Source organism: Homalodisca vitripennis, chromosome 3 (assembly GCF_021130785.1).
Source record: "Homalodisca vitripennis isolate AUS2020 chromosome 3, UT_GWSS_2.1, whole genome shotgun sequence".
Lineage (NCBI taxonomy): Eukaryota > Metazoa > Arthropoda > Insecta > Hemiptera > Cicadellidae > Homalodisca > Homalodisca vitripennis.
The window spans coordinates 207,248,699-207,270,423 of record NC_060209.1 but is presented as its reverse complement, the minus strand read 5'-3'; the positions used below and the strand labels follow the sequence as shown (position 1 = coordinate 207,270,423).

Genomic DNA, 21,725 nt, shown 5'->3' with positions numbered 1-21,725 from the left:
GAAGCCATGCTGTCAGCTGTTTCTTGAGGCGCTTTGGATGTTCCCTCCTTAGGTGCTCTGGCAGGTTATTGAAAAAGAGGGCACCTTTGTAAGTGGGTTTTTGTTCCGACAGACTCAGGTGGTGTTGGGGAAGTGAGAACTTGGCTGCATGTCTGGTGTTATACTGGTGAAGATCTCTATGTCTCGGCTGCGTTGTTGAGATGGTGTGCATAATTGTTTCCCTGATGTAAAGTGAAACTGCTGTTAGAATTTTCAGCTCTTTAAAAGGTTCTCTGCAACTGTCCCGATAGTTAAGATCTGCTAGGCATCTAATGGCTCTTTTCTGTTTTAGAAGCACCCTTTCTAGGTTGTTTTTTGGTGCTCCTCCCCATGTTGCAATGCCGTAGCTTAGGTGGGACTCGAAAAGGGAAAAGTAGGCAACTCTGGCTGAGTCCGGAGTCTGGCAGGAGTTACATTCTGAAATCACTAATATTTTTTGTTATCTGTTTTTCTACTGCTATGTTGTTATTGTCCTTATGTTATTAACCTGTTGCATATGTTGTAATTATTGCTGTTATTTGTTATTATATTTTTCAATATTATATTGGCAATATATACAAAATTATAATTACTCTATATTATTGTCTTTTATTTTTATTTATTACTATTCTTGTATTATTTATTTTCTTTATCATTAATTATTATTTATTATTGGTTTGTTTTGTTTTAACATTACAACATACTTTTACTGTTACCTAGTTTGTTTTGATTGTCAGTCTATCTAAATTGTTATTTTTGTTTTTATGTATTTTTTTTATTTTAATTAATTGTAAATAATCTGATCATTTTAAGATTGTTTCATTCCTTTTAATGACAAATTATTGATAAAAGATATAATCAATAAACAATAGACAATAGATTTTTATTTCTCAGCCAATACATAGTGTAATAGTGTACATAGAGAATTGTCATAGATTTATTATAAAGCCTAAAACTAAAATCTAAAACTAGGTACTATTACAATTCAAAATAATATTAAAAAACCCTATTTACCGAATAGTATGCTTTCATTAACAAAGTATTTTTTATTTCCTTTAAAAACCTTTTGCTGGACACCAATTCTTAATTCCATGTCTGTTGGGAATAAATAAATAAATAAAGGTTCTACGATATACTGTTGTGTCCAGCTTTACAATAGCAAACCCAGATTTATATTTGAAGATGGAGAAAGCAATGAGCTGGCTTTACGTTGAAGAGGTTATAATGTAAGTGATGCATTGAATGATTCAATTCAGTTCTTGGGATTACAATGTATGTATTTCTGACCTCAGAAGTGACATGTATTTTGTGTTGGTCAGGTGATCGTGGTGGTAGAAGCCCCCAACTACTTCGGTGTGCGCCACGGACTGGAGACTCTGTCACAGCTGGTGGTGTACGACTACGTGAGTCGTGGACTGGTGGTACCAGGCTCCGTAACGGTGCAGGACCGGCCAGCATACCCCTACCGTGGTGTTCTGCTGGACACTGCTCGCAACTACGTGTCTGTACCTGCTCTGCACCGACTCGTCGACGCCATGGCAGCTAACAAGCTGAACACCTTCCACTGGCACATCACAGACTCTCACAGCTTCCCATTCCACTCACGCTCCTTCCCCCAAATGTCCCAGTTCGGTGCCTACTCTCCTGAAAAGGTACAGAGTACGCTTTCTGTTCTGTATTTATTATTTTTCCAACGGAATTACACCAGTAGTACACACATAAATAAGTTTAAAAGAGTATAAACTATTAATAGCACTAATAATATTTACTTATATAATTAAATACCAAACAGTGTTAAATATAAATAATCAACAAAACAACGAATAAGTAAGAAATATAAGTTAGTTAACAAATAATCAAAAAAAGGTAAAAAGACAATAATAGATAGTTAAATATCAAAACGAGCAACAGTAATAAATTTGTAGTGTATAATAAGAAATAAATAACAAAAAAGTGATTAAAAAATGGGTAGCTGTAAACACTTTCAAACAATACACGTAATGTAATATTTCAATTTTACATAAGTAAAATTTGATTATTAAAAATGGCAGTCAATTTTAGAAAACTACCGTACCGAAAAACCCATTGTGGTAAAGAAACAACTGTAACTGTCACAGGAGCAAATATGCTCGTCTACAGTTTTGCTAATTTTGGTTATAGTAATTTGTTTCATCACTATAAATATTAAATTCATATTTTAATTTAAAACATATGATTGTTATTGAGGAATATAGATACTTACATATCGATTGATAGTCAAAGATTTGAGATGCAAATATTAGGTACCGACGATTACATTCTTCGATATAAAAAAAACCGGGTCCGCTTATCGTACCCTACCCAAAAAATAAAGTTGTTATATAATGTACAAAGATATTAATTAATCATTTGTATTCTACATTGTCAACATCAATCACGGCTGGTGCTCAGGCTTCAGCAGTTGTGGATTAATAGTAATTTGTTAAGAAACCGTTGTCAATTAGAAAAAGGATCCAGTATTTCAGTCTTCATTCGCAATTCTTCTTAAATTATGCATTGACTCAAAATGTTTCAAAATCCTCTTTTTCAAAAAACTTTCTGAACAAAAATTTTATTATAGAACTTAGGAAAATACGAACAGTAAAACTAGATTTTGCTCATACCAGCGTGTTGACTCTGTGTGCAGGTCTACTCGGAGCAGGATATTGCAGGGCTGGTGGAGTACGCAAGGATACGCGGTGTGCGGGTGGTGCCAGAGCTAGACGCTCCAGCGCACGTCGGGGAAGGGTGGCAGTGGGCCGACGAACACAACGCCACCGTGTGCTTCAAGAAGGAACCTTGGCAAAAGTTCTGTGTAGAGCCTCCTTGTGGCCAGATCAACCCCACAAGTGACTATGCATATGAGGTAATGTGATAATTATACATATGAAGTGGACATAGTAACTAAACATAATTTTTGTATTTATTTACATGCACTGTTACATTTAATTACAACAGAGCAGTACTAACATCTAAACAAAACCCAACACTTGTAAGCAAGTAAAAAGTATTCATAACAAAAACTATTAAACTCAAAACTACATATACAAACAGTATGCATAAAAATTAATAAAAAGTTAACTAGCATAAACAATGATACAATCACATTAAATGGAATGAAGAACTATGGTATATAAGATATGCCAAACTATAGTTTATATCATTATGCTTATAGATATATCTATACATCAAGGACATTTAAACATACCCTTTTGAACTCACTTAAACAATTGTTAAAAATATCTAAATGTTGAGCCATTAAATTGTAAAGCCGCATCATTGACACAATAGGAGAGTTGGATAATATATTAGTTCTAGAAAAAGGTACAGCAAACAGAAGGTGGATTCTTGTTTTAATTCCGGGAACATGAAAACAAACTTGCAGTAGGGAAGAAAGATCCTAACTTCGTTTCTAACAAGTTTAAACAAATGAGTTAGCAATAACAAATTACGTCTGGACTGAAGACTACATAAACTGAACATGCTGAGTAATTGCTTATAAGAGATAAGATCTGAGTAAACCCCTTTCTTTAAAAAAAATAAATATCGTAAAAATCTTTTTTGAATTTTTTCTGTGTTGGATATATGGATATTATAGTGTGGAGACCAAACTGGTGCAGCATAATCTAACTGATATTGTACCAAAGTAAAATATAACGTGCAAACTGAGGCAAACTTATGACCTTCCCTTAGTATTAAACCTAAACTACGGAAAGCCTTACTTATGATCTTAGTGATATGTTTAACGAAAGTCAGTCTAGCATCCAGTACTACACCAAAATCATTCACTTTTTGAATCCTATCTATTAATGTTTTTGGAAAAGGTAAGAACATGATATTTAGATGCATTAAAGGAAAGTTTATGAGTATTGATCCAATCATTTATGGCTACGAGATCTTGTTAAAGAGATAAAGCATCTTCTATGACTCTTATCACTTTATATTTTCAAATCATCCCCGTATAGAAGAACTGGAACTGGTCCATGTGAAACCACCTCAGTGACCATCAATTACAATATTAAAAATAGATGGACCCAGATTAGAACCTTGGGCCTGATGTGACATTAAACAAATCAGACTTGCAGTCGCAATACCACACATATTGTGAACGAAACAGGATTTTCCCGGACATTTGCCATTGTTTAGTGAAACAAGAAATCAGTAACACAGTAAACACAAATCTTGTTTCACTGAACGATGGCAAATGTCCGGAAAAATCCTGTTTTCTTCACAACCCTTCCATCCTCAAAAATAACCTCCACACATATTGTTTCCTTTGTGTAAAATAGCTCTTAAACAAAGTTAATAGATGATTGGAAAGACCACATTTATTTAGCTTGGCCAGTATTACTGCATGATCAATTCTGTCAAAAGCTTTACATCCAAAAACCTTGGCTGGCGAAGACAGTACAGCGACGGGTCTAAAATTGTTAATCAATTTAATATCTCCACCTTTATAAATAGCAGACTGTCAAAATTTACAGCATAAGTACGGAAGAGTTCCAGCAGTTTTGAAGTTTTGAATTTAGCTCTTGTTTCAATTATGAATCTATGCCTCAGTATTTGTAAAAAGACCATTTATAGTACTTCAAAGTACTGATTTGGATTGTTGGAAGTTCTTGGAACTGTGACAGTTAATGCCTTGTCCTTTGACACACCTAAATCCGAGTCTGAGTGAAGGTTATCATATTTCTTTCCATTTTACTTATTCTCACTGAAGCTGAAGAGCATACCAAAATCAGTCAAATATATTAATCTCTCAGAATCATAGAAATTTTAAATATCATAGACATATTATAACACACAAATTGCAGTTATATTGTATCTGTACATGGTTTCTCATGCCCTTGTGCTCATCGACATCCCACTGTGCAGATCTTGCAAGGACTGTACGCTGACATGGAGAGGCTGTTTGACTCTGACCTGTTCCACATGGGAGGGGACGAGGTCAACATCAACTGTTGGAACTCCACCGAAGCTATCCAAGAGTGGATGGCCACCAAGTATGTCATGTAGACATTAAATTCAGATATGGTGTTGGTACAGAGTGTATACTAATCACTAATAAGTGAGGTGAGGCAGTAGTCAATTATTATTTGATTCTAAGTGTTGTACATCAATATCATGATTGGCTGAGCGTTAGCAAAGACTGTAATTTATTCAAGGGGCCAGAAAAACTTCACTTCTGTCTGTCTGAATATCTCTAGAAGAAGTTGACATGTAATTTTATAATTTTGCATGGAGCTTCTCCTCTATATAGGCAACATGGTGTTTGGTAATGGTACTTGTCCCTCCATGGGATTTGGCTGAGCGTTAGCAAAGCTTAAATTTTTGTAGGATATCTCGAAAACGAATAGCATTATAGATTTGAAATTTTGCATTGAGTTTGTTTTCTACATAGGTAAGAATGACTTCAACGATGGGTAATGTTCCTCCATGGGATCTTGCTGAGCATTAGTGAAGCTTAATTTTTGGCAATTTCGAGAATGAAATGTATTAGACTTTATATTACAAAACGTGCTACCCTTGAAATTAGTCATGATGCTTCATTTCTATATAGCCAGATCGAGTTCGATGATGGTGCAAATTCATCCATGGGATTTGGCTAAGTGTTAGTGAAGCCTATGATCCAAGGGGAAATCTCGAGAACGAATTGACCTACAGACTTTTAAATTATGCATGAATATTTTAATCCTACACACGCAAGGTGGAGTTTAACAGTTATGCATATCCACCATTAGTTTTTTAATAGAAAAATTTCCAACAAGTCTGAAATCGATTAGATGGTATATTTTATTGTATTAACTTGTCATTTAATTTACTAATCCTCGGAGATTAACTAACAAAACTTTAAGTACCCCATGCATTTTAGCAGGAAAGTTTTATGTTATGCAATACTGCATGATCCATGTTCCTGCAGGAACTTGAAGACTGACGAAGACGGACTGCACCAGCTGTGGAACATATTCCAGACCAAAGCACTGGAGAAGCTGGACTCAGTGAGCCGGAAACCCCACAAGATAGTGGTCTGGACCAGCTCACTTACTGAGAAGGGACGAGTGGACAAATACTTGGACAAGGATCGCTATATCATCCAGATCTGGACCACAGGGAAGGATGAGATTATCGCTGAACTTGTCAACAAAGGCTTCCAAGTCATCTTCTCCAACTATGACGCCCTCTACTTTGATTGCGGGTGATTGTTTTTTATATAATCTTTTTTACACAATCAAGTTTTGAAATGTAATACCTCAATTGCGTGGTTGTTCCTTTAGTATATTACATAAAGGGGGTGGGGGATGTATTACAGTATATTATCGACAATAATCATAATATATGTAAAAATAACAGGTGTTTGGACATTTGCCATAGTAAAAAAACCCTACTATTCTTTCAAATCATCCATTGGCAATGATAAACTTTAAGACCTTCACTGCAGCTCCATACTGTGTGATCGTAAGTAATGGAAAAAAACAGTATACACACTAGGGCATCTTTCAGATCTCATACCCTAAGTGTAATTGTTGAGTCATCTTATTTGAAAATAATACAACTTATTTAATGTTCAGCTCTCAAATACTTTTGAAGATGAACCAATTTCATTATATTCTGGATTATTTACAACTAAAACCAGCTTTTAAAAAAATTTTATTATTTGAACAATTTTTGTGATGAATACTTATTTTGCATTAATACATTCAAAATTCAATACAGGATTCAATGCTGGGGTGGAACTTTTAAGTATAATATTGATAAACTACGTGTCTCTCAAAATCATTTTATAAGAATAATTCTTAGCAAACGAGAAAGTTATTTTTGATTATACCATCAATTAAAAATATTACCAATACAGCACCTGTTTATCTAAAAAGTTTTGCCCTTGTTTTGTATTAAAAGTGGTATCAATAAATTATTTTACAGTACACGAAGTTAAGGAAATAATGTTTTCCGAGTTCCTAAAGTTAGGAAATCACTGTTCAGACAATATTTTGTTTATGTACGTCCAAAATATTTCAATAGTTTACCATATAATACCAAATTATGTTTAATTCAAGAATATTTTCTCTTAAAATTAAATGTTGGCTGTTCGGCTTTAGTGAAGTTTTTTAAACAATGTGCTAACAGAGGAACACATACAGCATGGAGTGAAGTGCTGCTCTCATCAAAGGACAATCACAAGCTGGACTGACTTTACTTTATTTTCATGTTTTTATTTTTGTTGCTCTGTCACGCTTCTTGAAAATGTGGCAGTGTAAATTCCATTTATGTAATTTTTAATTTGCACTTGTACTTTCGATAGAATAAATCATTATTGTTCATTAATTATTATTCATTTGTTTGCAATAGAAAAGATCCATGACACTTGTTCTGTTTAGAATATACTACCAAAAAAGCAACTGGATATAACTTTCTTTTCATGCTTTGTTGAAGGTTTGGAGCATGGGTGGGTGAAGGCAACAACTGGTGTTCCCCATACATCGGGTGGCAGAAGGTTTACGAGAACAAGCCCCTGAGTATGCTGCAAGCTCTGGGAGTAGATACTACAAAGGAGGAGGTCAAGAAACTTGTGCTGGGACAGGAGGCTACTCTGTGGACGGAACAGGCTGATGATCAGGTGAGTCATCATACATGTGGATTAACGATGATTTAACCTTGCACACAATCATCAGGATGGTTCACTTCAGGATGGTTTATATCTTCCAGTTGAACCTTCTTTAGGTCTAGCAAAACCCAATGTGTCCAGGAGTGGCACATAGCTTACTGTAAATGTCAAAATATTATAATAATAATAATGCACCTCTTTTGTATAAACTTTTGGTCTTAATCCGATCACAAGTTCCTGAGTTATGAATTTTCAATTTTGCGATAAAATTGAAAAGAGCCAAACACACGTACCTTTTTTTGTTGATATCGATATAAAAACTGGAAGTAATTGTTCATAAATAATTTGCTTTATTTGTCTAAATGCAGAAATAAACTAGCTAACTTTTAATGTAACTTCCATCATTGCAATTCTACTAGATACTTTGTGCAATTAATTGATTCACAAAAAGTGCTCGCTCTACCAGGACTAGAACTCGGATCCCTCAATTGCAGGATGAGCATGCTACTATATGAGAGTTCCGGGTTCGAGTCCTGGCAGAGCGAGTATTTTTTGTGAATCAATCTTTAATGATATTAAATTGAATGTGGTTATCTATCATTATCAAAACAAAAACGGCAATAAACTAAATTAAAATTAAAAGAAAATGTGTAAATGTTATTTTTTACAAATTAGATATAAAATTCCAAATTGTACAGAAGTGCATATTTCTATATACATATACAGGATTTTACAAAAAGGTTGGGCTGGATATGCATTTTAAAATTTTATGTGTGATTCTAAGCTAAAAATGAAATATGAAGAATAACTCTGTTTTCCTCTTCCACTTTGTTTAGCCGCTAGGTGCCATTTTGTATTTTTTTGTTAACAAATTGTTATTTCTAAAACTAGTTAAACTAAAGAAACCAAATTTGGCACATAGGTTTGAATAAGTAAGAGGAAAATAAAAGATTTGGTGTTATTTTCTTCAATATTAACGAAATGGCGTCTTTTGACAATTTTAAAAGTCAAATAACGAAACAAAACCAGTATAGGTATAAAAAATGTACCAGACACCAACTATTTGGAGAATTTTATTACTTGGATGAAATTGTTGATAAAAAAAATACAAAATGGCGGCTATCGGATAAATGAAGTGGAAATTGGGAAAAAGTTATTCTTCATTTTTAGTTTAGAATCACACACAAAATTTGAAAATAAATAGCCAGTCCAAACTTTTTGTTACACCCTGTATAATATATATATGGAGAGCTGGCAATCCAAAGCCCTTATGTTCTTCAGTAGGGATTTGAAAAGAATCTGAAGACCTTTTAGATACGTCAAACGTTGACCATTTTGGTAGAACTTAAGAACTACTATTGCTGGGACAGTGATCCTTCAGCTATGAAGTAAGTCCTTCAGTAAGTCCGTGTGCTGGAGTTTATGCGGTGTGATTGTGGTGTTCCAGGTGGTAGACCAGAGACTGTGGCCTAGGGCTGCCGCGATGGCAGAGAGACTGTGGTCAGACCCTGCGGACTCGTGGAAGGCTGCAGAGCACCGCTTCCTCCATCACCGCGAGAGACTCGTGGCCAGGGGCGTCCCCTCCGACTCTATCGAGCCCCAGTGGTGCCTGCAGAACCAGGGCTACTGCTACTTGTAACACTGCCAGTTGTAAACACTCCTGACAATAATATACTTTTTTATTCATTTTACATGCAAACAAGTTCATTATAAAACCATTGTCACCTTCTAACAAATCTTACTGATAGCCATCACTCAGCCATAATGTAGAATTCACTAAGTGTAGCAGGATGATCAAAAATTGGCAAACCTTTTTTGTATAAAAGGAGAAGCTGATCCCATTTATGCCTTATCCTGCCCATCCTCATGGGCTACTGGCCTGAGCGAGGATCTTATCAAACAGAATAAGGGAGAGAAGTGTTACAGAACAAGGTCAATGATATTGATAAAAAGTGCAAGGGTCACAGATAGGATTCGAACTTGCGCTATCTCTAACTCAGACTTAAGTCCAACATCTTAGACCGCTCGGCCATTGGCACTCCCCAGAGCACTTTCACCAGAGGCATATGTTAAAATGTCAGTACAGTTTTAGACATTTTGCAGCATTTTCATTCTTACAGCTATCATTAATGATCATATACAGCTTGAATTTGCTTTGTCATTTTTCTAAAGAACCTCTTTTTACGAGGGAAAAAGACGATTGTCCCCGCACTTAGTCCTATAAAGGACCTTTGCAACCTAAAAAGGAGGAAAGTCAAGAGTAGCTGCTGCTTGGATGGGTGACCGCTGAGTGATCCTGTCCTTGCAAGGAGCCCGCCTGCCCGCCGTTGGTGGTGGTTCGGAAGTCACCTTTAAGCCATTGGTCCCCAGGTTAAATTTTAGAGACTTCTTAGCCCTAACTTCGCCTGGTAAAATAAGACATCTTTACTTTACTTTTACTTTAGATTTGTGCCTCCCTTACTTATTTTTGTATCTTCAGAATCTGAGACTTTTTCAGAAGCCGATCAGATTTGAGGGCTCCTGTTCTCTGATGTCCTTGGGGCTGAGAAGATATGCTCCAAGGAATCTTTTCTTAATTGTAGATATCGCAGTACAGTTTAGCCAAATATGCCTCGCTGATTCCTCCTCTTCTCCGCAGAGTCTGCATTCATTAGTCTGGCTAAGGCCCACCTTCATGAGGTGTTTTCTAAGGGAGCCATGTCCTGTCAGCATCCCTATTATCACTCTTGTATCCTCCTTGCTCTGATCTAGGAGAGTTGCCCACCCTTTAGCATAAAGAGAGATAAACATTTTATATTGTCTTAATCCTGAGGCCATACTCCAATTAAAGTAACTTATCCTTTTTTTCCAACCTTTTACAATTGCTTTGCTGTTGGAGAAGGCTCTGGCCCCACCATAAAGGACTCCGCTCCCTTTTTGGTGAGGATATCTGCTTTTTCAAGCCTTACTATTAACTCTGTGTTAACATGTGCCAAACCACTGAATCGCCACGCAGCACCCGTAAGATGATTCACATTGGCGTCTAGTAGAGTTTATTTTAACTACTACAAATCCACAGTAGTGCTGTTAAATTGCTATGACATTCTGATGGTCAAAAAAATAACTATCGCGAAAGTACATGATAAAGTTTAACCTATGCGTTAGAAACAGAACCTTATTGTTTTCTAGTTTTTTCAATTCGTTTTTGAAGTTGCTACTGTAATTTTTGTTTTTGAAGTTGTTACTGTAATTTTTCTATTTTTATTATGGTCAGTAGGTATGACAGGAATTTTTTGTAATAATGATAGACTTTTTATAAATTTAAGATTTGTCCAAATGTGTTGTTGTGAGTTAAGGGTTCAGCAATGTACTCGTAACTTTTCAGAGAATGATGACAGCACAATTGAAAACTCGGCACTTAAAGGATTACAAACAGTACTAAAAAGTTCTACCTTACTACTTGTAAAATTAAAAATATAAGTTTTATTTACATTTTTCTTTAGAGTTTTTCACACATGTTTTTATTTTAATTTCTATTAAGATCTAATATTTATTCATTATTATTTCAATATTTATTCCAAAACCACTGTTTTATGCGCAATATACTTCTGAACCAATAAAAATTGATCATAAAGATAACTTTCTTAGACATGTTTATGAAGTATCGCATATTGTTTTCATTCGTAAAAACAGATACAGAATTATTTAATTACAAATAAATTTCTGAAATAATTTCATTTGTAAATACAATTACAAATCTAAATACAACTCACATAATTATATAAATTAACTTCTTTAAACATATTCAGTCTTAGGCATTGTCTTAAATAAAAATGCGCTTATTAAATTTACAGAATACTAAATAAGTTCAGACTATTTAAAATTATTAACATTTTTACAAATTCAAACATCCAGCTGCAGAAAGGAGAATAGCTCATAGTGGGTACCCCCTTTCTGTATTTGTACACATGTGGATTTCTGTCTATAAAAAATTATCTTCTTATTAAGTATTTAATTCTAAACACAATGCTTACTTTAAAATAACTTCTGTTATTTTATAATTATCATATGATTCAACGATAGTAATTTTGAACCGATTACCATATGATCTCACAATAGTGATTTGTTAACCGATTACTATATGATTTCAAGTTGAGAACTATCATAGATGGAATTTAATAAGACATTTTAAAATTAGTTATGTTAGTAATATGAGCAATTTCTGGAAGCTTGTTAAAAAATCTTACACAATTTACCATATGGGATGTTCCGGATTTGGTCAGTCGATGTTGAGGAATGTTAAGCTTATTTTGATTTCTGCTGTTGTGTGTATGATCCTTGTTTCTAATCACAAAGTTTCTGAGGTTTGCTTTAGTGTATAATATAATATGAAAAATGTAGAAATTAATTATGGTACGTATTTGTAACTGTGTAAATAGACATTTGCAATGATCTAATGGTGCAGCTTGACAAATGGTTCTAATAACCCTTTTGTGGATGATTAACAGATCTGAGATTGCTACAGAATGGCCCCATAATATCAAGCCGTAAGCAATATGTGATTGGATTAATCCAAAATATGCTGTCCTAAGGTACTCAGTAGATATTATAGATATTAATTTCCAGTACAGAAAAGCAACTCTCAAAAGATTTTTGCTTGAACCGTTAAAATGAGCATTTCAACTCAATTTCGTGTCAATACAAATTCCCAGAAATTTTACATATTGGTGATCGTTTTGAGAAAGGCTGAGTAATATATTTTGCGTTTTACTTTCATTGCAGAGAAGTTTATTAGTTGTGAACCATTTCTGAGCATTTATTTATTTATTTTATTTATAAACAGTTGTTTTACATAGTCTTGGCCTCACCAAGTTCTACAAAACTTGTCGGTGAGGACCACTTGAAAAAGTAAATAGAACACATTGATACAAATATTCAACTTTTAACTTTCTTTTAATTTACTAAACTATAAACTCAAATTCGGCGGTTTAGGGCAGGCACTAGCTTAGATATCTTGGTATGTGTGGTAAATTTGATCGAAACAGTATAATTTTTTTAAATAACACTTAATAGTAATAGTTTAAAATCAAACGCATATTTGAGTCCCTAAAAATCCTAATTAATTCTTCCCTCAGCAACGACGAATGGCAACCCTGTCATCAGGAAATCTGACAACGCCGGCTACCGGAATTCCCAAATCTCCTTATCTCTAAACAAATAAGCAAATAAAATCTGCCCTCAGTCAAATTCCAATATGTTTCTAGAGTGGACAGTGCGGTACTCAATCCGCTACTCGCTTTAACATGACTGAGGAGGTACGGGAACTCCGGCGCGCGGTACTGTGTGTGTGCTCCCCTTGTAGTGTTCACGGTGTCGGTGTTTGTGTGCGTTAGTTATAGTGTGTGTCAATGCTAGTGTGTTTAAATTGTCCAATTAGGTTAAATATGTGTGTGCGCAACACCGTGCTGTGGTGCTCCCTGTGAGGTTTATAGCCATTCATCGCCACTAACAACGGAGAGAGAAACAGAAACCATAAATAACATTCTTAAAAAACTAATAAAAATATGAAAACTAACATGTAATCAATTTATTTTTAAAGCTAGAGTATCAACGGTACAACAAATCTAACACCAAGCATAAAATACAGATAAACCACCAATTAACGATTTACAATAAATATTTAACATATAAATAACAATGTCAGAATAATTTATTTACTTCCAAAACTGTGCTCTCAAAGCTTTAAACATCAGTGATTAACACTATGATATAATTCAAATAGCCAACAATATAATCTATAAATAGATAACGAGTAACAATAAATTATCCGAGAAAATAACAATGTTAACCACTAATTAAACGATTTACAATAAATATTTAACATATAAATAACAATGTCAGAATAACTTATTTACTTCCAAAACTGTGCTCTCAAAGCTTTAAATATCAGTGATTAACACTATGATATAATTCAAATAGCCAACAATATAATCTATAAATAGGTAACGAGTAACAATAAATTATCAGAGAAAATAACAATGTTAACCACTAATTAACGATTTACAATAAATATTTAACATATACAGAAAGTAACAATGTCAGAATAACTTATTTACTTCTAAAACTGTGCCCTCAAAGCTTTAAATAACAGTAGGGTCGGTCGGGGTTTAAAATGGGTATAACTGGGGTGAAACGGGTATAAACATTATTTTTATATTATAAAACTTGAGTTATTGATGTTTTGGATCAGAAAAAAATACCATAAATGTATAACATCATCTTATATGATATTATACTGAAAGTGAGTTGGCTAAACTGCTGGTAGCTTCTTAAAATGAAAAAAACATATGTTCACAGGAGCGGAGTCAGTGTAACCAAGACAACCTAACTGATGACATTGTTAAAAGGTTAACCTAATCAAATAGAAGTTTCAAATTCAGGTATGTTATACATTACACATATATACTTTAACTTTTAAACTTGTTTAATGTTTTAAAGTTTAATAGGTTTTATGCTATTCATAATTTGTTAACATGGGGTAAAATAGGTATAATATTTTAAAAACTGAAAAAACTAACCTCACTTTTTTTTGTTTTAGATCATGCCACGCACATACATAAAGAAAAAAACCCAAAAATATGATGAAGATTCTTTGAAGGAAGCAGTAAAGGAAGTTGACAATGAAGCTCAGTATATGCTGCAGCACAGAAAATATAACATTTCCTTATGAAACCCTTCGGCGGTTGGAGTGAAAATCCTCCTAAAACTCCTGGTTCTGGAAAGGCAACAGTGCTATCAAAAAGAAGAGGAGAAACTATATTGTGGAGGCTTTATTGTATGCAGCAAAATGTGGTTTATCCACTAGATAGAAAAGACTTGCAATATATGGTGTGTAGCTATGTAAAATCAGTGGGTAGAAAGACGCCATTCAAGGACGATATGCCAGGGTTATGACTTTTTAAGAGGGTTTGAAAAAAGGTTGGGCACATCAACTATCAAAACGGAAACCCGAAATATTAACAAAAGCAAGGGCTGAAGGACTGTCTCAGTTTGTGGTAGATGAGTTTTTTAAAATTTATGAGCAAGTTCTTGTGGAAAATGGGTTAGAAAATCACCCAGAACGTATTTTCAACTTGGACGAAAACTGGCCTAGGCACAGATCCCACTAAGGGTAAGGTCTTTGTCCCTAAAAGTGCAAAAGTGTCCTATTCAAGATCAGGAGGAGCTGGCAGACTGCAATACAGTGTTCTTTTTGTAGCCAGTGCATCCGGTGAACGCTACCCACCTTGTGTTGTTTTTAAAGGACAGGGAAGATTTGCAAAGTACTTGGGTTCAAGGAGGACCGCCAAGGTGCACTCTATGGAGTCACACAGTCTGGCTGGATGCAAGATTTCATTTTTGAGAAATGGCTCATTAATTTTGCAAATCAGACAAAAAATCTTGAAAAACCAGTTCTTGTCTTGTTTGACGGACATGGAAGTCACTTGACCTATAACGTAACCCGAGGAGTGGCAAGAGACAATGACATTATTCTTCTGTGTTTGCCCCCAAATACATCCCATGCACTTCAGCCATTGGATTGTTGGGGTATTTGCTCCTATGAAAAGTGCGTGGAGAGAAATTTTGAAGAACTGGTATCGTGAATCGCGGCTTAAAAATGTTGACAAGGCTGTTTTTCCAAGTCTTCTAAGTAAACTGGTATCGACTTCATTCAAATCTGAGCACATTATTGGTGGGTTTTAAGGGCTCTGGGATCTATCCTGTGAATAAGTCTGTTTTAGAAAAAAGGATTGTTTCAGTTCAACCAACTAGGCCAATGGACTTACAAAGTGGAGCACAACCTAAGCAAAACTCCATCGAAACACCCAAAGACATCGCAGAGGCACCCATTGGCGCCGACCAGAACCCACTGGATTAAAGTTAGCTTAATCCTGTACAAGATTTACCCGGCCCATCAAGTTCTGTAGCAGGCCTACCTGAAATTTCTCCTTTCACCAATGAAGAAACTGAGAGAAGCAATTTTAAGTACATTGTCACCTGAACAGTCATCAAGTATATAAAGATGCATTGAAAAATTCTAAGACAAAAAGGCGACGAGTTCAAGGAAGTTGTGGTGAAGTAATGACAAACAAATGAAGTAATGGACAGACTGAAAGAAGAAGAAGATGCCAGAAAAGAGAAAATAAAAAGTAAAACTAATAGGCCTAAACCCATTTACAGCCTTAGGAAAAAAACAATAAAACAAGAGCCTGGATTTGGTCCAAGCAAAGCCGCAAAAAAAAAACCTAGAGCTACTAAACGCTTTATTTGATACGGCAGAAAGTGGACGATGAAAGCAGCCTACCTAAAAACGTAAAAACCTACTGAAACCCACTGTAGGATCATGGGTAGGTATAAACTACCAAAGTGAATGTGGCACGGTTGTGAAGGGAGTACAGGGGACAAAATTACTGCCACAAGATCTTCGCAACAAGGAGCGATATTCCGTAAAGTTTTTGACAAAATGCAAAGGTGAAGGAGAGGCGTTACATTTTTCCTGATAAAGAAGACATTGAGTGGGTTGATTTAGGACAAATTTCTAATGTTTTTTCTGTACCAGATTATAATGGAAGATTTTTCAAGTTTGTGTGAAGTGCCCCTCTCAACGAACTGTTTCTATGTTTTTAATTTTTTAAATAAATTACTTGTCTAACTGATATTTTTAGTAATAATAAATTTTTTGTGACCAAAATATTCATTAGTTATTTTTTACTGTGCCTACTTTACACAAAATACTGGGGGGTAAAATATTAGTACTTAGTAATTATTTTTACTTGTTTTACTATGAAAACATTACTATACCCGTTTTTCCCCCAAACCATGGGGTAAAAATAGGTATACTATACAAAAAAAAAAATTACTTTTATACTAAATAGTTTATTAACTTTTATTACATATTAAACTATTCTAAGAGGTCACAATGATAAGCTGGAACCTGTAATTATTTTGTATTTTTTTTTTAAAAGTGTTAAACTTTAAACCTTTTTTAAAAAGAGCATGTCTTTTTGTACCCATTTTACCCCGACCGACCGTCGGTCGGGGTAAAATGGTATATCTGGGGTGAAACGGGTATTAAAACCATTATTTTATATTATAAAACTTGAGTTATTGATGTTTTGGATCAGAAAAAAATACCATAAATGTTATAACATCATCTTATATGATATTATACTGAAAGTGAGTTTGGCTAAACTGCTGGTAGCTTCTTAAAATGAAAAAAACATATGTTCACAGGGAGTCAGTGTAACCAAGACAACCTAACTGATGACATTGTTTAAAAGTTAACCTAATCAAATAGAAGTTTCAAATTCAGGTATGTATACATTACATACACATATATACTTTAACTTTTAACTTGTTTTAATGTTTTAAAGTTTAATAGGTTTTATGCTATTCATAATTTGTTAACATGGGGTAAAAATAGGTATAATATTTAAAAAAAACTGAAAACTAACCTCACTTTTTTGTTTTAGATCATGCCACGCACATACATAAAAGAAAAAAAACCCAAAAAATATGATGAAGGATTCTTTGAAGGAAGCAGTAAAGGAAGTTGACAATGGAAGCTCAGTATATGCTGCAGCAAGAAAATATAACATTCCTTATGAAAAACCCTTCGGCGGCGGTGGAGTGAAAATCCTCCTAAAACTCCTGGTTCTGGAAAGGCAACAGTGCTATCAAAAGAAGAGGAGAACAATATATTGTGGAGGCTTTATTGTATGCAGCAAAATGTGGTTATCCACTAGATAGAAAAGACTTGCAATATATGGTGTGTATGCTATGTAAAATCAGTGGGTAGGAAAGACGCCATTCAAGGACGATATGCCAGGGTATGACTTTTTAAGAGGTTTGCAAAAGGTGGGCACCATCAACTATCAAAACGGAAACCCGAAATATTAACAAAAGCAAGGGCTGAAGGACTGTCTCAGTTTGTGGTAGATGAGTTTTTTAAAATTTATGAGCAAGTTCTTGTGGAAAATGGGTTAGAAAAATCACCCAGAACGTATTTTCAACTTGGACGAAACTGGCCTAGGCACAGATCCCACTAAGGGTAAGGTCTTTGTCCCTAAAAGTGCAAAAGTGTCTATTCAAGATCAGGAGGAGCTGGCAGACTGCAAATACAGTGTTCTTTTTGTAGCCAGTGCATCCGGTGAACGCTACCCACCTTGTGTTGTTTTTAAAGGACAGGGAGATTTGCAAAGTACTTGGGTTCAAGGAGGACCGCCAGGTGCACTCTATGGAGTCACACAGTCTGGCTGGATGCAAGATTTCATTTTTGAGAAATGGCTCATTAATTTTTGCAAATCAGACAAAAAATCTTGAAAAACCAGTTCTTGTCTTGTTTTGACGGACATGGAAGTCACATTGACTATAACGTAACCCGAGTGGCAAGAGACAATGACATTATTCTTCTGTGTTTGCCCCCAAATACATCCCATGCACTTCAGCCATTGGATGTTGGGGTATTTGCTCCTATGAAAAGTGCGTGGAGAGAAATTTTGAAGAACTGGTATCGTGAATCGCGGCTTAAAAATGTTGACAAGGCTGTTTTTTCCAAGTCTTCTAAGTAAACTGGTATCGACTTCATTCAAATCTGAGCACATTTTGGTGGTTTTAAGGGCTCTGGGATCTATCCTGTGAATAAGTCTGTTTTAGAAAAAAAGGATTGTTTCAGTACAACAACTAGGCCAATGGACTTACAAAGTGGAGCACAACCTAAGCAAAACTCCATCGAAACACCCAAAGACATCGCAGAGGCACCCATTGGACGACCAGAACCCACTGGATTAAAGTTAGCTAATCCTGTACAAGATTTACCCGGCCCATCAAGTTCTGTAGCAGGCCTACCTGAAATTTCTCCTTCACCAATGAAGAAACTGAGAGAAGCAATTTTAAGTACATTGTCACCTGAACAGTCATCAAGTATAAAAAGATGCATTGAAAAATTCTAAGACAAAAAGGCGACGAGTTCAAGGAAGTTGTGGTGAATGTAATGACAACAAATGAAGTAATGGACAGACTGAAAGAAGAAGAAGATGCCAGAAAAGAGAAAATAAAAAGTAAAACTAATAGGCCTAAACCCATTTACAGCCTTAGGAAAAACAATAAAACAAGAGGCCTGGATTGGTCCAAGCAAAGCCGCAAAAAAAACCTAGAGCTACTAAACGCTTATTTGATACGGCAGAAAGTGACGATGAAAGCAGCCTACCTAAAAACGTAAAAACCTACTGAAACCCACTGTAGGATCATGGGTAGGTTATAAAACTACCAAAGTGAATGTGGCACGGTTGTGAAGGAGTACAGGGGACAAATTACTGCACAAGATCTTCGCAACAAGGAGCGATATTCCGTTAAAGTTTTTGACAAAATGCAAAGGTGAAGAGAGCGTTACATTTTTCCTGATAAAGAAGACATTGAGTGGGTTGATTTAGGACAAATTTCTAATGTTTTTTTCTGTACCAGATTATAATGGAAGATTTTTCAAGTTTGTGTGAAGTGCCCCTCTCAACGAACTGTTTCTATGTTTTAATTTTTTAAATAAATTACTTGTCTAACTGATATTTTAGTAATAATAAATTTTTTGTGACCAAAATATTTCATTAGTTATTTTTACTGTGCCTACTTTACACAAATACTGGGGTAAAATAAGTACAGCACTTGTAATTATTGTGTTTTACTATGAAAACATTACTATACCCGTTTTCCCCCAAAAACCATGGGGTAAAATAGGTATAACTATAAAAAAAAAAATAATTACTTTTATACTAAATAGTTTATTAAACTTTTATTACATATTAAACTATTCTAAGAGGTCACAATGATAAGCTGGAACCTGTAATTATTTTGTAATTATTTCAAGAAAACTTTTTAAAAGGCCTTCTTAAAGTTAAAAAGAGCATGTTTTTGTACCCATTTTACCCCGACCGACCCTAATTAACATTATGATATAATTCAAATAGCCAACAATACAATCTATAAATAGGTACCAAGTAACAATAAATTATCAGAGAAAATAACAATGTTAACCACTAATTAACGATTTACAATAAATATTTAACATATACAGAAAGTAACAATGTCAGAATAACTTATTTACTTCTAAAACTGTGCCCTCAAAGCTTTAAATAACAGTAATTAACATTATGATATAATTCAAATAGCCAGCAATATAATCTATAAATAGGTAACGAGTAACAATAAATTATCAGAGAAAATAACAATGTTAACCACTAATTAACGATTTACAATAAATATTTAACATATACAGTAAGTAACAATGTCAGAATAACTCATTTACTTCTTAAACTGTGCCCTCAAAGCTTTAAATAACAGTGATTAACATTATGATATAACACAAATAGCCAACAATATAATCTATATAATCTATAAATAGATAACGAGTAACAATAAATTATCAGCGAAAATAACAATGTTACAATTAATATAACAACCCGTTCAACTGCAGGCCCACGATACGCAGTGTTCAGTGTTTGTGTCACTTGTCACGTCATTCAGTGCACCAGAGTGATGTCCACTGTGTATATATGCATATGGTATATATCCAATGTGTGTCAGTGAACCAGTATTTCACAGTGATCCAAAGCAAGTTGTCGGTGTTTCATCACTATTACGCCATTGCGGTTTTCTTTCTCAGGTAAATCTCAGTTCAATTACATTTCTAAGTTTAATAGCCATAGTTCAATACATTTTTTGTAAGTCTTTAAGTGTGGTATATTCTCAATTTCATCCGGCAATGCATTAAATAACTTTGGGACTATATAATTCGGCAATCTACGCCCGTACACGGTGTTGGGAATAGGTGTGACATATTTAATAACATTCCTTGTGTTAAATTTCCTTCTATACTTTTTTTTAAATTCCATATTGCCATAATATTTTGTCATGATATTTAACGTGTACAAACCCTTTGGCGTTAGTTGTCCTGCATAACTGTACATATATTCTCTTATACCTAAGTTTTGATGAAAGCCGTTACCAAACAGTGCCCTTAAACATTTTTTTTGAAGACCAGCTATTATATTTAAATGGCTTACTGCTGCTGTTCCCCACACAGATACACCATATCTTATATGTGACTCAATCAATGCTTTGTATACTGATAGTTTTGCATTCTCACCAAGTTTATTTCTAAGTTTATGCATCATGGCAGTGCCGGGACATAGCTTTCTGTGCAATCTACTCACATGATCACTCCACATTAATTTACTATCTACAATCAGACCTAGATATGATGTACTCTGAACCATGGCTATATTCTCACATTCACACAAGCTCTGCTCATGCAGGCACTTACAGCTATGATATTTAATACTTATATCAATATTAATTTTCATGTTCTTAGGACATATATGCATGATGCTAGTCTTTTCTTTGTTAATAATAAGTCCTTTGTCATGACTCCACTTAGTGAACTTCTTAAATTCCTCCTGTAAAATATCTTGTACTCTCTGTAAGTTTTTATGCTGTGTCACCAATACCACATCATCAGCGTATGCAAAAATCTCACACATTGTAATTTTATTCAATATTTCGTTTAGATAAATATTAAACAGAGCTGGTCCGATCTGGCTTCCCTGAGGCACCCCATATTTTGTATTCTTCTCTTCACTCAGCACGCCTACTGCTTTAACGACAAAGCTTCTGTCCTTAAGATAGCTTGTGAACCATCTGAGGTAGGGACCCCTTACTCCTATTTTGTACAGAGAAGCTACGATATGACTGCATTCTATAGTTTCGAAGGCCTTAGAAAAATCTATAAATAAGCATAAGCTATGAAGTCTGTTATCCATTCCATAATTCAACACGTTTACAAACTCCTCCAATGCTTGAACAGTACTGCGCTTTTTCCGGAAACCAAATTGCCTATCATTTAGTATATTATTCTCTGATAGATATTTATTCAAGCTATTTAGGACATATTTCTCCAGTATCTTCTCTATAGAGGGCAGTATAGCGATAGGTCTATAATTTCTAAACTCATTCTTGGATTTATTCTTATAGATCGGTCGGATTACAGATTTTTTTAGGCAGTTTGGAAAATCACCTT

General features: G+C 34.7%; 1 protein-coding gene across 5 annotated transcripts in view; it reads left to right on the top strand.

Annotated features, from left to right (window-relative positions):
* LOC124358067 (chitooligosaccharidolytic beta-N-acetylglucosaminidase-like) overlaps positions 1-9,330 on the top strand; it is a 30,222-nt gene extending 20,892 nt beyond the window's left edge. For all 5 annotated transcript variants that reach the window (XM_046810358.1, XM_046810357.1, XM_046810361.1 and 2 more), the window contains 6 exons: positions 1,338-1,670; positions 2,684-2,902; positions 4,912-5,039; positions 5,957-6,232; positions 7,468-7,651; positions 9,087-9,330. In XM_046810358.1, coding sequence (XP_046666314.1) covers positions 1,338-1,670; positions 2,684-2,902; positions 4,912-5,039; positions 5,957-6,232; positions 7,468-7,651; positions 9,087-9,278 — 1,332 coding nt within the window. In that variant the 3' untranslated portion in view covers positions 9,279-9,330. The remainder of the gene's footprint in view (positions 1-1,337; positions 1,671-2,683; positions 2,903-4,911; positions 5,040-5,956; positions 6,233-7,467; positions 7,652-9,086) is intronic.
* The last annotated feature ends 12,395 nt before the right edge of the window (positions 9,331-21,725 follow it).